This window comes from Echiichthys vipera (assembly GCF_963691815.1).
Source record: "Echiichthys vipera genome assembly, chromosome: 22".
Classification (NCBI taxonomy): domain Eukaryota; kingdom Metazoa; phylum Chordata; class Actinopteri; order Perciformes; family Trachinidae; genus Echiichthys; species Echiichthys vipera.
Genome location: NC_139847.1, coordinates 16781631 through 16799161, shown reverse-complemented (window position 1 = coordinate 16799161; position 17531 = coordinate 16781631). Strand labels below are relative to the sequence as shown.

The 17531-nt window shown below is 41.0% G+C and overlaps 2 protein-coding genes across 3 annotated transcripts; one reads left to right on the top strand and one right to left on the bottom strand.

The window, feature by feature from the left end:
* The first annotated feature begins 2773 nt into the window (after nucleotides 1-2773).
* On the top strand, nucleotides 2774-7042 carry LOC310964413 (uncharacterized protein). Of its 2 annotated transcripts, none has more exons than XM_083937533.1 (3): nucleotides 2774-3068; nucleotides 3409-3749; nucleotides 5430-7042. In XM_083937533.1, exons 2-3 carry the CDS (start codon nucleotides 3569-3571, stop codon nucleotides 5507-5509), a joined length of 261 nt encoding a protein of 86 aa, XP_083793659.1. In that variant the 5' UTR covers nucleotides 2774-3068; nucleotides 3409-3568; the 3' UTR covers nucleotides 5510-7042. The 2 variants fall into 2 exon arrangements, with proteins under 2 accessions (XP_083793659.1, XP_083793660.1); XM_083937534.1 differs by having other exon boundaries at nucleotides 2774-3167.
* Nucleotides 7043-7894: 852 nt separating this feature from the next.
* On the bottom strand, nucleotides 7895-15627 carry cldn7a (claudin 7a). The gene is made up of 4 exons (XM_083937402.1): nucleotides 15102-15627; nucleotides 11927-12091; nucleotides 10498-10582; nucleotides 7895-9399 (listed from the first exon to the last, which is right to left on the bottom strand). The coding sequence occupies exons 1-4, from the start codon at nucleotides 15322-15324 to the stop codon at nucleotides 9231-9233; spliced, it is 642 nt and encodes a 213-aa protein (XP_083793528.1). The 5' UTR covers nucleotides 15325-15627; the 3' UTR covers nucleotides 7895-9230.
* Between the last annotated feature and the right edge of the window lie 1904 nt (nucleotides 15628-17531).

Genomic DNA, 17531 nt, shown 5'->3' with positions numbered 1-17531 from the left:
GTAACTTGTAACATAAGTAGGTATCAAATATGTTTCAAAAGTTAAATTTGTCAGAATATCACATATCAGTTATGGATAACTACAAATAAGAATATTGGTCTATTGATACTACTTTGAACTACTTTACATACAATTGGGTAGTTTGATTTTAAACTCATTTATCACCTTTTGGATACATGCATTATGTGATGTAATTTCACGTCATGTTTTGTCAAGTTGTGACTGTTGAGTGACATGACACGAATGGAGTCGATCATCAGTTTATCTTGTGTGATGTGGTCTTTATGTTCTCTCACTCATGCGCTCTCTGCGTGATTCCTCTCACTCATACCAGGGAGATTGGAAAACCAGGACCCCATGTAGTGCAGGCTTCCTTAAACTCTGGAAACTCTACAAATTAAGAGAAAAGAAATGGCAACAAATTAAACATCTTTACTGAATATTAGCTCCAAAAAAAGAAAAAATCTCTCCATCTCACACCCACATACTGTGTCAGTTCACTCACTGTGCTGGTTTGCTTTGCTGCAGAAGCATTTGATCAGATTCTGTTTCTCTCGGTGGTTTGTGGGGAACAGTGGGTTGCGACACCTCATTTTTCCATTGGGGAAAACTGCAATGAAAACAGAGGTGGTCACTGAAATACACACAATACAAACGCAGCTCATAACCACTTAAATACATTATTGTCTGCTTTACCTGCCTTTACTTGACAACAGGCTGTAGTAAAACAGTGTCATATCAGCCCCGATGATCACGCTCGTTTTCTATGATATGCTGATTTTCACCATTGCAAATTTTTAACCAAAATGTTTGAAAGGCCAGTGAACACTCACCTCTGCACCTGCACTTGCGGATGTGCACTTTGGACACATGAAACCCAGCCTGTGAAGCTGTACACAGTGGAAAAAGACAAGTAGCAATCATTTATGTTGGGCTACAATACATTACTCATCAACTGGCTTAGAACATCTGCTGCGTTGTTGTCGATGTGGACGAGTTCATAAGATGCATTCATGCAGAAACAATTCAAATACAAATTATGTTTGTATTTACCTGAGCTGTCGTAGAAGATGTCAGACAAAATGACAAGCAGGAGAATAACACGTATGATCCTGGACATGATGGCAGCGTGTTTGCTCCGTTCATGACAGAGGTCGATTGTTCTGATGATGAGAAACTGATGATTTTATACCAACTCTGTCAACAGAGGTTGGTATACAAGCAGATCAGTCTAGACATGACAAAGGAGACATTTTATGGGTGTTTGGTAATCCCTCAGCTGTGCATGGATTCATCCTTAAAATGTGATGAATAACGGAGATAACACATTCCCACAGGCAAAAACAAAACCTGGGTTGAACTTTTACTTTTGTCCTGTGCAGTTTGTTAGGTGGAAGGTTACAGTTTTAAATGTACAAAATCAGCCTCACACAAATTTGTTACCCTTTTTGGCTGTTTATTCCCCCACTGAACTCAAAGTTGAGGCTGTGCATATCTTTATACCTAATCATAATATCTCCCCCTTTGAAAAAAACTAGAGTACTCCAACCTCTGATTGGAAAACACTGCTATATGTTGTTAGAACCTAAAAGTAACCTCTTAACGTGTCATTTTTTCCAATTTATCAATTTCCTCCTTGAGCTGCTTTACTTTTTAAAAGTATTCTACATTATCAGACAGTGTCATTCTTCATTGAAGCCATATAACGTATTGTGTGTACATTTCCCCCAAATTCAGTCTGGAATTTTATGTATCTTTGAAACTTTGGTGTCTCCAAAAAATGTTCAGAGTTCTGTGGTTTTCAACAATGTTTGGCTGCAAAGTACAATTTTACATCCTTATTAAACAGATTCAGATCTTATGAAATATAATGTTCAATTCAAATCAGTGTCAGGAACGGGTACATGACTGTGATGCTTTAGTTTGGGCAGCAAAGTGACCATTACATGACCAGTTAACGTTAGGCAACCAAAGGTGACAGTTAAGGTTCGGCACCAAAACCACTTGGTTAAGATGAGAAAAAAGGTTGGGAGTTAGCTTAGTACTTCTGGGACACAAACACCAGTCCTGTGTTTTGGGACTCATCCACCCTACATTGTCCCTACATGATCATTTCTACAGATTCTATACAGATTACAATGCATTACTTTTTATATGCACACGGAGTGAATGAGGACAGACTGGATGATTACAGGCAAAAGTCACGACAGAAACATAAGAAATATGTTCTTCATAACTGAATGACCCTCCGTGTATTGGGATAGGTTTCATATGGTTAGGTGTAGTAGAGATGACTGGTTGCGGTTAAATTAGGGGAAACCCCAAAATGAGGATTTTGAGAACCGATTTTGACACTGATTCAAGATCTTGGAGTTACGACAAAGAGTTAACTGAGCAAATAATCTAGTTAGTAAATCGCTGAGCAGAACTATTAAAACAGGTTGGACATTTTGGTTGATAATTGTTGTTAGATGAGTAAACTCAGTGCAACCCTATGTAACAGATGCTTTTCTGTATGGACTACAGACCTGGACTTAACTGACTCTGCCTCTGACATAAAGCACAACAGTCCTGTTGTGCATAGACTGTAGCCTATGGGGATTACAGCGCAGTGTCTGCCATTGGCTGGCGCCTGAGTCACTCTCTCATTATTGAAGGTGCGTAATTACGCATTGCGCCCTCGAAACTTTGGCACACCTCCGCTGTATAATCCGAAGTGACAGCACTGTCCCTTATATCAACCGCACAGTGACGTCCGCATGCCGCTGTGAGTCAAGACAATGCGAGGAAATCCCCAAGGCCGAGAAAACGACGAGAGGCCCCTTTAAATCGACGCTTCCTCAGTGTTGTGCCAAGAGAGAGAGAGAGAGAGAGAGAGAGAGAGAGAGAGAGAGAGAGAGAGACGGAGAGACGGAGAGAGAGAGAGAGAGAGAGAGAGAGAGAGAGAGAGAGAGAGAGAGAGAAAGAGAGAGAGAGGGAGAGCGCTCTGATAAACAACAACACTGCTCTCAGAAGCCGCGTTTACCGGATTCAGCTCTTTACTGCGGCCTCGGTGAAGAAGAGGAGAGGTAATATTTGTCATCTCTAACAGTATTTATAAAGGATCGTAGTGAATGCGACCTGGTCGTGTTGGTGTCAGTAAACGGGCGGAGAAGCGCTTTATGACAGTGACTAGATCACACGGAAGACACGTTATGGTACGGTCCAGCTACTGTAATGGCCAGGGAGGCATTTGTTACACCTGTTAGTATTAATAGAGTGGCAAAAACATATTGCGCACACACATGAGATATATCGCTTATTTCAGTGTAAACAGAGGGGAAATGGTTGTGCGCACGTGCCAGGAGCTGGCCGCTCTCTGACGCACGAGAGCTATTTCTGACAAACGTCTTTTCTGTTCCTTCACAGGCTGCGAGGACTTTCTCTCTCTTCTTTTCGACAGCCCGTCGTCAGTTCGCATATTTTCATTGTTGAATGCCGTTGCGGAAGTGAGCAGCTTTTCGACACGACGATAAGCCTGAGCTGTGCGGACATCTAGCGGCCAATCAGGAGAAGGCACCTTCTAGACATGTACGGAGCCTCAGGTATCCCAGAGCTCATCCCGCCCACCGGGCCGCCCCGGCAACCGGGTCCGGCAGGGCAGTACAACCCGGGACACCCACAGGTCAACAGCGACGGCGGCGGAGCAAACCCTCAGAGACTCGGACAGAGAGCGCCCAAGCTGGGACAGATCGGCCGAACCAAGAAAGGTGAGTGACTCACTGTCCATTTTAAAGTCTGTTGTTTGTTTGGAATAATTGCATAATGACTGTGACAACAGCTACAATCATGAATACTACCTTCATTTATTATTGTTATTATTGTTGTTATTGGCTAGATAATATCCAATTAAATGTGAGATGTGAGAAAATAGATACAACACAAAGACAAACTGAAAATAGTAAGTAGACAAATCAGGACCTACTGTATATAACGACAAAGACCAAAAAGAAAAGTCTCTTTTTCAGAAGATGCTTTCCAGAAATATTCAGAAACTAGACACTATCTTCTTAACCAGTCTTTCGAGGAAGAGATGAATACCTTTCCTACATCGATAGTCGAGATGACAATATGTTTTGTTCAATTTGATATTTAGGTAATAAATGAATGTAATTTGCTTTTTCCACATTGTTGCCTGAGTACCAGCACTCATCAGAGCAAATTGGGGCTGAAATGTGTATGTCCACCCATGTGGTCAAAGGAGAAAAACATTCTTCTTATTATAATGCCTTGTCATGTAGGGGGCCGATTTTTGAATGGGCTGAGGGTCTGTGGTGAGTCCAGCGAGGAAACACTTGTCACTTTTGTTTACTGACAAACACAATCATTAGAACAAACCATGTGTGTTGTACTGGCTGAGAAAGACAAAAACAAATCTCCCTCTGGGATAATAAAAACAAACAAATCTAAAATCTACCCGGACCATGCAGGAATTACTGATGTGCACAATGATAACTCATTTTTGGAGGTATGAAGTGCTTCAGTGATGACCCCATCATTCGGACATCAATAACACCACTTCTACAATTTAACATAAGCACCATTTTTTTCTTTAATTATCCTCTGAAAGCAAAAAAGACATATTTTGATTGGAATAATTAAGATTATGCGTTTCAATACTCATACTAGCATTCTGTTAGATTAGCAGAAAAATATTTCGTATGTCCCGGTACATTGCATGTGACATGCAGTGTGCCAAAAATACCAGGATGTCCTACCAAACCAGTCGCATTATGCATCATGCAAGCCAGCAGGCTTTTCTGGCTATTCTGACCCACAATCCTACAGCTTCTGAAGCAGGGATCTAATTGTAAAGTTTAAAATATTTAAAGGACTAGTTTGACAATTTGGCAAATTGGCTCTCTTGACTAGAATTAGACAAGATGATTCATACAAGTGCTATCAATCATCTTGTCAGATATAAAGGTTAGGTTAGCTTAGTTTAGCATAACGACTGAAAACGAGGCAAAACTTATTTTTTCTTATTTTTTTCCCGGCATTATTTGAAGACAGGCGTCCACAGGCAGACTTGTACCATTTGTTATCATCATTGTGAATTTTTTAGGATGTGAATTGAGGGAGCCAAAGTAGTGTCGGCTACAAATATCGGCAAAAGAAAATTGGCAGTCCATATCGGTCATCAGCTGAGAAAAAAAATCGGTATCGGCATCTGCCCTAAAACATCCATATCTGTCGATCCCTAGAAACCTCTAGCGGCGATAAGCGAATGAGCAACTTCCCTAAAATGTCAAACTATTCCATGAAGAGAACTGATCCAATTTCTCTCCCTATATGGACTTAATAGATGTAAACCACCCTTCTTTATATAATGCATTGTTCACTTAGAGGCACATGTTCCTGATTCCTGACCTTTGACCTTTCCTCCTCAGTGGACTTGGATGATGAAGACTTGGATGACATCATGAACAACAACGGGCAGTGTCCCGTATCCCTGTCACCCATCTCTTAAACTTCACCAAGAAGTGCCAAAAAAAAAAATTCCCCAGGACGCCAAAACTCCCTGACAGTGATGTTGGCCTTGATCCTGTCCTGTGTCCTACTGAAGCTTCTGACGGCTCAACCAGGCGCACACCCCGGCACATTTAGCGGCAGCTGAAGCCTCGGCCCTGATTGTACATAGTGTTTATTTAACTTACCTTTTGGTCAGACTGTGAATGGATTGTATTGCATCGCTCTCTAATCTTAACCCTGGGTAGGGAGTAGGTTATCAGGACCTGAGAAGGATTTGGAGGAAGTGTCTATGTTTTTCAGAGCTTCTTAACAAGGGCTACATTTCTAAAGTTGCACTGAGCAAATGGTCCGATGAAAAGCAGCTTCTCACATGCCTGTTTTCTGGTGAGGGGTTTCTGCGGGTTGCTTGTGTGAGGAAACACACGCCTGTTAATGTGTAACACGCAGGTGAAATGTTAAGCTTTGGTTGTGCAATGACTATCACTCTGTACTCTCACACTGATGCAAGCGGTGTACTAATATCCAGAGGATGAACGCTCACTATTTACAGAAGAAAAACAAACTACTGCTAATTATTTATTGTTTCAAAAAATGAGAAGAAACACTTGGTTGTGTTGTTATGGCTTCTACGTGTTTTTTACTTGTTTCTGAATGGACATTGCTTCAGTCATCTATTACTGAGATTTATTATGTTTCCAAATGGTGCACTTTGTGGGAATGCCTGTTATGTGCAGTGACATGTTGCAGAATTCTATGCATGGAGTCTGTTAAAGCATCAAAACACGTAACTGGTATCCTGTTATTAAGGGCTATGTAGTCGTATTTCAAACCACAGCGCCGTTACGCTCTTTAGATCATGCAGAGTCAACATTTTCCGGAGCTCATTGTTGGCTTGAGCTGCTGACTCAGCAGTAAAATATCATAAACAACACCAGATTTATAGAGCTTGTGTTTGTTGTCAAAGGCTGGGTTTCCAGGCAACATGTAATCAAAGACATTTACAGTTCTAATTCTTTTAAATCAATTGCCAAATGATATTTGACGCTGTATTAGACTGATAATTGAAAATCGATTGGCACACAAACATGCCGTTATGAACAACACTTACTTTGTATTAATATTTACAGCAGCAATCTGCTTGTTAAGCTTCACCAAAATGGCGTCACAGTGTCTTTGTGGTGCCGTTGAAGATATTGTCAACCTTGATAATTACAGTATGAAATCATGAAAACAAGCAGCTCTCTATGATTAGCTCTCACTGCTGAGACAATCAAAACACTGATGTTTTTTGGGGTTTTCTTAAGAATGCAGTGGACCTTGAAATGACATGCTTTTGTCTGTAGAGGCTCATGCTGATGTCATTGTTACGTAGTCGGCTGTGAAATTGTTACTAGTTCACTTTTGCATTTTTGCGTCATGAAAGCACTACATTTCACAGCCCGACTTTCTCTGACTCCATGGTTGTTGTTTGAGGCTGTGGCTACCATTTGCATGGAAATGATCAACTTTTCATAATGCATCTCGGGAAATAAAAAATGAATCATTCTGGGTTCTGTTGTTTTGATGCAGTGGTTGACAAATGTGTTCTAAAACACTGAATACGCAATGTTGTTATTTTAACTTTATACTTTCACATACATGCATACACACGATCCCGACCAGAATTTTGTTCTGTTGTGCTGACTCATTCATTGTGTGAACATATGCAAAAGTACATTTGACTCCATCACCCAGTACAGTCACATGTTAGGGGAAATCAGTCATCTTTCATTTTTCAATGTTTTTAAAGCCACACATACCTGTGAGGACTCCAGGGCTGGATTTATCACATTAAGCATGTTTAAAAGGTCCCAATATTGTCAAAGTCAGATTTGCATGTCTTTTATTTATTATAAATCAGGTGGACGTGCTATATAAATACTGTGAACGTGTCAAAACACTCAATCCACAGAGAAATGCACACAGTGGAATTCAGAAAGTGTTACTTTAAACGAGCCGTCAGGACTTCTGTACAGTTGTGATGTCAGAGCTAAAAGATAGATAGGTAGAAGATTCTGCTACAGTGCTGTTACAGTCATACCCCTGCTGCTGACCAATCCAAGCAGACTATGCTTTTTTCTGTAAGTGTTTTTGACAGAGGGTAAATACAGGTACTATATATATAGACGGACAACATGAGAAAAATAATGTTTGTTCTAACATTAAAGCTCTAGTAGAAACCCAAAATACAAGAGAAATTAGTAAAACATGAGCACAATATGTCCCCTTGTGGTCTGGTGCTATTTGTGGAGTAGAAAAGAGACATGTTTTAAAACATAAATGCACACCTGCTCTGAATATTCATTTGTGCCTGATATAATATGCAGTAAAACCGAATCCTACTTATTTAAAAATCCTGAATCTATGAATATGCTAATACAGTGCTTTTCATTTAAAAAAAGGATACTAGACTACTTCACTTGAAAGTCCACCCTCTATGCCTGTGCGGTCAAGGTTTCAAGTTTTTCACATCACACTCATTTAAGTATAGTATATTTATACTAGTAGTAGATGAGTGGGAATGTCATGTCAGAGTATAGAGTCAGCTCAAACATGTAGTAACAAGTAAGCGTAACACATTTTTGGATGGAGGGGGGTTTTGTTTATCACCACAAAGTAATAACAAACGTGAGATTTGACACTTTCTGATGAAATTTTTTTTTTTTCTGTGTTGAGCATATGCCACGACACAATTAACAATGTTGCGATATCTTTATTATTTAAGAACTGTTGGACATGTTAAAAAAGTTCTTTCACACATTTCTCATTACACCATTATCTGCTACATGAGCCAAGTGTATAAAACTATGATATTTAAAAAAAGAAAAGACAGCCGACACCGTTCAGAGCATAAAACATATCGATACAAATATGACTTTAGAATCTCTGAAAGCTAGAAATGAGCCACAGTGATGTACCTATTATAAAAACCTACACAGGAATCAAAACTTCATCCTACGTCTGTCAAATAAATAGAGGCAGTTTAATTTCATAGTGGCTGATATGGAAGCTATTAGAGTGATAACGGAACAGTGACTACATAATTAAATATTTCATATCTGAACAGGGTTTGTAACAGACTGGTATGAAGAGTCTGTTGTAGTAAAAGGCCTGTGTGATACGGGACACCCTACACACTGAGCCCTGTGTGTGAACCACACCCTGACCACCGTAACGTCTATTTTTGAACCACCAACACTTTATATCAAACACTGTATTGTCGCCCTGTGTCTCTGTTGTACGGAGACCCCGAGTCGCAGCCTGGACACCAAACTAGAATTGATTACTTTCAATTACGCGGCAAACGCTAATAATAATGCTGGTACTAACATGGAGGTGCAAGTGTTGGCTATAATCCACCATTTAGGCTACAATTCAAGAGGTTACGCCCCGAGGGCTTGTCTATTAAGTCAGGGGATCCAATTATAATGTATTTGAGAAGATCACTTGTAAACAATTGTGGAATGTGTGGACGGAGTGAGAGACATCATTCATAAGACAATTGAGAGGGCTGCGAGATAATCAAGGGGTTATCAAAGGTCTGCCTGAAGGAAAATAAAAGGATGTCCCATTTCAGTAATTTTTTTGCCTCTATGATTCACACCTTCCCATAAACCTTCTGTTTGGGGCGTCGGTTCTTGGTCCGCTTCTGTTGGAGTCCCGATCTGTAGGGGACGCTCTCAGACGTATTCTTTAGTGCTGCTTGGAGGACCCGAGCGAGGACCGCCCATGGAAGGGTACTTGGACACATGTTTCTTTCGCGGACAGGAAGCAGCCAGCATGGCTCCGCCCAGGACATCCAACAGGGAGCCGCCCCAGGCGATGAAGATGGCGGCGCCAAACTCAAACCTGGGGCACACAAGATGGTGCTGAGCATTCTTTTCAAAATTAAAGGTTTGACATATTGCATCCCTGGTAAAGTGGATTTGCCCATTTTGCTGTTACACACAAATATAACATTTCTATAGTTCAGTTCATTAGAAGAGTAAGTTGATTTCTAAACCTTGCGACCAGTCAAACCTGCAATGGTGGATAATTTAGTGACTCAGGTCTTTTATTTAAAGTGACAATATTGCTCGATAGCAGCCAATGTGGACACAATTGTGTCATTTATGGGATAATGGTAAATGCTAAAATGTGATGAGTAGCACAAGAAGAGGAGATTCATGGGCAGCAAATATTACCAGACCAGCTAAGACTGCATCCGCAAATAAGTGTATTAAATTGATCAAGCTTGCATTTTATTGCTTGTAAAAAATACTTGTCAGTCACATTCAAAGCCACATACACACACGCACGCACGCACACACACACACACACACACACCCCCACACACACACACACAAACACACACACACACACACACACACACACACACACACACTTCTTTTGCACAACATATTGCTGTTTGTTTTTATGCGATTCTGTACAGGTTATCCGACCCCATGTGGGGCCCAAAGGGTCTTTGCTGACGCCAAAAAATCTGTTTCTTTTAATCCTGTATATTATTCCTTCAAAGTAATTGTTGGACATTTTGAAAATACACATCATCTTCTTGCCTAGAATAAGATAAGATCAGTAACACTCTCATTTCTGTCTGTTATATTTTAAGAAAACTGCGAGAAATAGCGTAGCTCTGTCCATAGAAAGTCACTGCATCAGGTCAAGGTCCAGCACATGAGCGTAAAACCGCATAATTAAAATTAATTATATTTTTTGTACAAATAAAACCGATGAGACATAACATGTTAATTAGTGTGCTTTCAAGTTGCTGGTAGGTGTCTTTTTTTAACCTTTGGACATAGCCAGGCTAGCTGTTTGGAATGAAAACTATCCTTTCATCTAACTTTTGGCAAAAAAAGGCAAATGAGAAATTATTAAAGATGGCTACCTATTCCTTTGATCCCTATTCTTGAACACACAGTGTTTTTAGGTTAGGGTACTTACTTGGTGTTGACTGGAGTGTAGGGATTATAGAAGGCTCGGATCACATTATGGGCAAACCAAGAGCATGCTACGATGGCACACAGCCCTGAGAAGAGAGAGGACAAATAACAAACATCAATGAGTCCATCAGCACATCATCCCAGCCTGAGAGGGTAGGCATGCTTTTACCCCTTTATAGCACCAGGCGGCTAGCTATTGACTCCAGCACAATTAGCTTTTAGTGTTTCTGGTCTCTTCAGAGCCAGATAGACCTCTCATGTTAGAACCAGTGCCATGAGTATTGGACTCATTCAATCTAATGACCTCTGGAGGGCCGCAGCAGAGGAGTGGGAGGAAGGCTTTTTGGACTTGGGATCAAACTTCCTCCCACCTTCTGTGTGATGTACGCAAGATCTAAGCAAGAATGTGACAACAAGGTGAGTTTTGATGATATGTTATGTAACTGTGCTTGTATTGATTATCATAGTTCCTATAGATAATGGTATAGATTATTTATGTCCAGCAAAGAGTACCCTGGTCTTTAGATTGTGATGTTGTGCAGGAGTGATTTTACCAGAGCCACAAAGCAGAAATTGGTACACTTAAAACATTTTTTTACCACCCTATTGTATTACCATTTCAGCCGTATAACCATAGAGTAGTAGGGTAGGGTATAAGTTGTGAAGGCCCTGGCCCAATAACAGTGAAAGATAGTCACAAAACTTTACAGGTGTGTAGTTGACATCAAAATGAAGACCGAGTTCAAAGATGGGTGTGGTCTGAGCAAGGGTGGTGGAAGTAGAGGGGTAGGTGGTAGGAACCCCCACCACCCCCATCCACTTACTTTATGCCCATGGGCAGATTTGGCATTGCAGCTGGCGTGAGCCCATCGCTAAATCCTCTCTAGTTAACCTTGTGTTTCTGTTTGGCACAGGGGTATGGGAGAAACGGCTCTTCGAAGAAATTCACATTTGTTTTCGGGATAACTGTCGGTCATTTTTCTTACTGTTGGGGGTTCGGAATTATGAGCTGTGGAACAATGGCATGGCACCGTGGTTCTAGGTCCTGCAATGGCGTATCCAAGAGTATCCATATATTTATATCTAGGTGCCAAGAGAACAAATCCTACTAACTTTGATGATATCCTGACATTTAGCTTCACATGCAGGTCAAGTTGGATTGGCACTAACTCTTCTATAGACAATCATTGTTCTGTTGATGTATCCTGTACCTGGTAATACTTTTCCCATGTTGTTTAGATGCCTTTGCAGTCACCAGTTTTACCAAATGATGCTGTTCATCCCTCCAGTAGAGTTCCACACACACAAGCTTTTTTTGCTTGTGGTGGAACAACACCTTAATGTTGGTTTTCCCTTTCATTTGTCACCCATCTGTATGTAATCAAATTTCACTCACAGTAATTATCATCAACAATGTATGGCATTCTCACCTCCCACTAGTAGGATGATGCCTCCTGTCATGGCGATGCGGGACTTGCGCAGTTTGTCGTTCCCTCCACAGGTAGTGCACTTCATTCCCATACAGGCCACACCCAGACCTGCGATGGACACAATGATGCCAACTATCATCAAGGCGCGAGTGGCCTGAAGTGAACCTGTGACAGACAGAGAGAAGGGAAACCATGAGAAGGGAAAAACAATGACTGTGTACGAGTGTGCTGGTTCCATCATGGGAGGCAGTAAATAGAAGTCTTTCTGCTTTCTAGTGTAGCTTAAAACGACAAAAAAAGATCATAATGTCAAACTGGTAGGCTAAATGATTAGGGAAGACTAATAAACTGGCCTTGACCTATCAGACAGACTTTATGTGTTTGTCCAGGGGATGTGAATTACACTCACATTAGCCTGTCAGGACATTTGAATGTGAGCTTTTCCTGGAAGAGAAACCATGGGATACACATGAGCACACACCAGCATACACAACCACAGACAGTAAAAACACACTCTTTCTTTTTTTTATTTCCCTCCCATCGGTTGCTGTTTAAGAGGAGGAGGCCTGCTGAAACACTGCTGTTGGGATCCTCATCTGTCAGTGCCCCCCTCCTCAGCCTATAAACCTATCAAAGGGTAAGTCCCCCCTTCGTCTTTCCCCCTGTCCACCTAGAACCAGTCTGTGCCAGTCTAGGCCATCCCTGCCCTGCCCAAACAAACAAAACCCTCCAGCAAGGGAGGGATGGATGGATGGGTAGAGAGAGAGAAAGAGAGTAAGAAGGTGCAGAGGAGAGGGCGAGTAATTCTATAAAAAAAAAGTTAGACAGGGGAACAATAGGGTGCATTATATAGTAAACGTAGATAGAGAGCAGGATGCCCAGTATCTGTAGCACCACACTCTTTGCATTACTGAGCTGTTTATAGTAGCTTTGCATCAGCTTCACAAATGTGATTCCATTTACTGTAGAGAAGTTATTATATTTATCATAGTTCATGGTAGTAGAGGCTCGCTATTCTCAAATAAAGGTTTCCTTGCTACAAAACTGAATAAGAAACATAACATACTCAACTGTAGAGGATATATCGGTCGGCCGATAGTATCGATATCAGAATTGATACAGCTATTTATTTTATTTCTATTTAAATGAATGGTCAGCAATTGAATGGTACTGAACATTATGTTATTTCAGTGTTTTGTTTTATTTTTATTTATTCTTTAGTTTTCACTCAGACTTGATTGACAATGTAATACATTGTATATACAGTACAATGTATAATAATGGTCGATATTCTTTAATATATGTATTTGTTTAAGAAACCATCCTTCCGAGTACCTTTGCAGATTCATATCGGTGCAAAATCAGTGCATAATCCATAATAGAAAAGGTTGATTTTCATTCCAGCTCAAACATTCACTATATTGGTCACTATTATCTGTGAATTTTTCCCCTCTGAAATCAATATCTTGGTATGGGTATTGGTCTCAGTGTCAAAAAAAACCTCATCGGTCAGGTACTTAACTACTGTGTTAAATAGAGAAACAACATTTTAGCCAATCATGTTTCCACATGCACAACACATCCCACAAAGAAGTCCTGAGGGAAAAATTAGCTGCGGGTCCCTATTAACATAACACAATTTTATTTAGCAATCTGCAGAATAAACAATTTTCTAAATAGGGTGTTTTACATGATGGATCGTCAAGAGAGGCCTGCTAGGGGCCCTTGTTGTTTCAGCTAATGTTGTTCTTAGTGATATGATTGTAAGTCAAAATGTGAACATAATTATTTCATCGCAGACTGATGAAAATAGGCCCCCCAGAGGCCCCTGAGGGTCTGAGGCCCAAGGCTGTTTGCCATTCCTGGTTAGTAATCCAACTCAGCCTGCTGTATACTGAACTGCACACAATACAGTAGTATGCAACTTACATCTCTAAACAAAAGAAATTAGATTCTAACTATCTCTCAATTTTCATTCTCATACATTTTTTTAAATGAAATGATCAGTCTGACCATTACAAGAGATGGGTTGTGACTGGCTTCCAACCTACTGCTGTTTCCTGAAAGCTTGAATGTGTCTGCACATGGGGCTAGAGTCCTGCAGGTCTTTTGTAGTTATTGCTGAACTGCCGAGGCTATCACCAAAGTATTCAAACCAGAGCTCCCAGTTTGCTACAAATGAGTGTGTATTTCTGCATGGGAAATGTTTTAAAAACCATTGTGTGTGTTGGGTGGGTTGGGGTGATTTACAGTAGATAATTGGATGCATGTACTGCAACAGTGGAGTTACCATGGTCACCCTTTCTAGGAAGGATGATTATTCGTCAACTTCTGTGGTGTTGGAATGTAGTTTCTATTTTTATGGTGGTAAAGGAGATAAAGCTTTGCTTAATTACAGAAATTCTTAGTCAACTAACACATATCATTCTTTTTGACTCGATTAGCTAATTAAATACATTTTTTTATGACGACCAAAATTACTGATTAGTCGACTAATCCACTAAGAGCGGGCAGCTCTAGATAAACTGGCATAAGCTACCGTAGGCAGTTGTGCCTTTTCACTTTAGGGATACGTTTGCACAATGTTGGCATGGCCATAGAGACAAAAGGTATGTATGCTCATATATGCCTCTACAGCTGTCTGTCTTGAAGATCGATCATGAAATAAGCTCTTGAAATTTGGATAAGGCATCGTCTACTGTGTGTGTGTGTGTGTGTCTGTGTGTGTGTGTGTGTGTGTGTGTGTGTGTGTGTGTTGAATTGTGAGAGCTTGGGAAATGTTAGGATGTGTGGTGGGAGGGTTTCCCAGAATGTGACAATGTGTGGTAAGGATTCTCAGGAATGCTTTTAGCAGTAGAGATAAATCTTTCCAAATCCTCACCAACTTTTTCACCTGGAATCATCATTTATGAAGAAGACAATGTCCCACTTCGGTGACAGATAACACTGGACTGTGACTGCTGATCGTATAGGCACAGAGTGTGGTTAGTGATAAGGATGTGATGAGCAGGTTATACCCTCAGGTGCCAAACTTAACCAGTGCGGTCCACTGAGATCTCACACACACAGGTGGAGGATGGAGCAGGTGGGTCCTCAGGTGGAGAGGCATGAATAAGAGACAACGCAATCCAAGCTGCCGTGATGATTGACATTACTTAGACAGAGGGATACTTACTGTCGAGCTGCAGAATGGAGTCGTAGATTTTACACTGGAGCTGCCCGGTACTTTGGAAAGCGCATGACATCCACAGTCCCTGGTACATGGCCACCGCTGTGATGATGTTGTCCCCGATGTACGCCGACATCTTCCACTGCGGCAGAATAGTTCCGATGATCAACCCAGCGATGCCAATTAACGACAGGAAGAATCCCAACAGCTGAATACCGGAGTTGGCCATTGTTTGCGCGCACACACACAAACACACACAAAAAGTATCCTTCTCTAAATAAACTTAAACGAGTGATCCTGTATCCTTCTCCTCTTTTGCAAAAAGTAAAGCTCCAGAAATGTGTGTTTACAGTAAGTGATGCAAAAAGCCGCTGTTAGTGCGTCCGTCCGTGTCGCTCCTGAGTTGTGCACCGGGGGTCTTCAGTCGGGGATGGGCATCCGAGGTGTGGGTGATGGTGTGAAGTGGGTGTGTAGTTATCATGCCTGCTGATGCATGGAGTTGCAATGCTCTGTGGTCGCGGGGAGCAGCCGCTGGGAAATGTTCTCTCTGCTTCCAGCAAAGCAACAGGTCGCCTCTGCACTCAACACTTTATCAATTTAACCTGTTCGACGGTGAGACTCTCCAGTGGCTCCATCATTACACACACACACACACGCACGCACGCACGCACGCGCGCGCGCACACACACACACACACACACACACACACACACACACACACACACACACACACACACACACACACAGCCACACACAGCTTCTTTTCAAATGATATTACTGTAATTATGTCTATCTGATATTATTGCTGCTTATGTTCAATATTTATTTTAAACATAATGGAAAACATGGCATCTGGAGTTTGAATATTTACCCCAATAAAAGCATCATGCCTTTGGAAAAAGAACACAAATGCTTAATACAATGAAAAAGTTAAACGTGTTACTTAAGATGGAAATTAAGGTGAAATTGTGGTTAAATGGTTTTGAAGGGTGTACAGATGAGAAAGCTATCAACAGTGGATGTGTTTTACAGTTTCTTCCAGCATCACTTATGAATTTGACTCAAAATATTCTTGTTTTTTTCCCTTCACTTCATTCTAGAAGTGTCTGTGTGTGTTGGCTTTAATTGGTCAATATGGTCTACACAAGGGTGCTCAACTTTCTTTTACCTTGGTAAAATAAAAGGAGGCCACAGGCCAAAATCATATTTATCAGATTAAATGAATACACATTAAAGGGCCCATAACTCATCATTCTTTGAAATTCCTTATTTTCTAATTAACTGAGCTCAGGTGTACACAGGAGCATTTGATTTACTTAGCCTGGACTTCTGTTGGCGCTCTGGGTGATCACATGGCCCCTTTTTACTCATAAACAAGTTCTATTGTGATGCTTTTTTAATGCACTCTGGCACCTTATTCACAGTACATCCAAAGTACAAAAACAAATTCCAATATGAATCAATTTATTTTCATTGTGAATTAAAAATTGCACCCACTGTGGGCTGTATTTGGGTATCACTGGTCTAAAGTATACCCAGTGACCCAGATCCATGCTGTACAAAGTAGACTAAACTCCCCACAAGTCACCAATCACTGGCTCAGAGCAGGTTCATGACCTCTCTGTTGTCCTATGTGGTATGGAGGTAAACTTCTCGGCAAGAATGGAAAGACTAAAACTAAAACTGTTTGAAACTCATCAAGTCAAGTGAAAGTTGCAGTTTCAGGTACAGCTCCGCAGTAGAATGCACATGTCTGCCTTCCTGCTAAAAGCTTTTGATGGGATTTAAACAGGCAGAGATGGGGACTTGGGACTTGGAATCAAGCCACACTTAAGTCGCACATATAGTGACTTGAGACTTGACTTAAGAAAAGACATAGGACTTGACTCAGATTCATGATTTTGGACTTAACAATCTTTATTTTAAGTGGCCCAAGCAACCCTATTGTTTTTGTTCTCATTAATCTTCTTAGTTTTCTCAGCTAAAAGTGTCCATGCTGCAAAAACAAAATCGGATTGAGACTTTACTCTGACTCTAGCGGAAACTTGCAAAAATGACTCGTGAGCTGGAGCCCTGATGGACTTTGGTGAAAGATTTGTCCCTGCCAGAGAGGCTGATATGTCCCCTCCAGGATATGAACACCACAGAGTGAATCCATCCATGCAGGCTCACCTTTAGCTCAGCTCCTCAGAGGGGAGACCAAGGCCTCTCCATAAGTCTCTATGATTAAAAAAAAAAGATGGTTTCTGATATGACAGCATTAGTATCTTTTTTCACATAATGATAATGGTGTTGTTTGGATTTCATACAAGGAGCTGGAAGAACTACAGGACAAAGGACTGATGGATTCTGGGAGGAACACCTCCTGTTACTTAATAATACTTTATTATATGTTTGTTCCTTTTGATCTACTAACATGCCAGCTGTAGCCTTGCT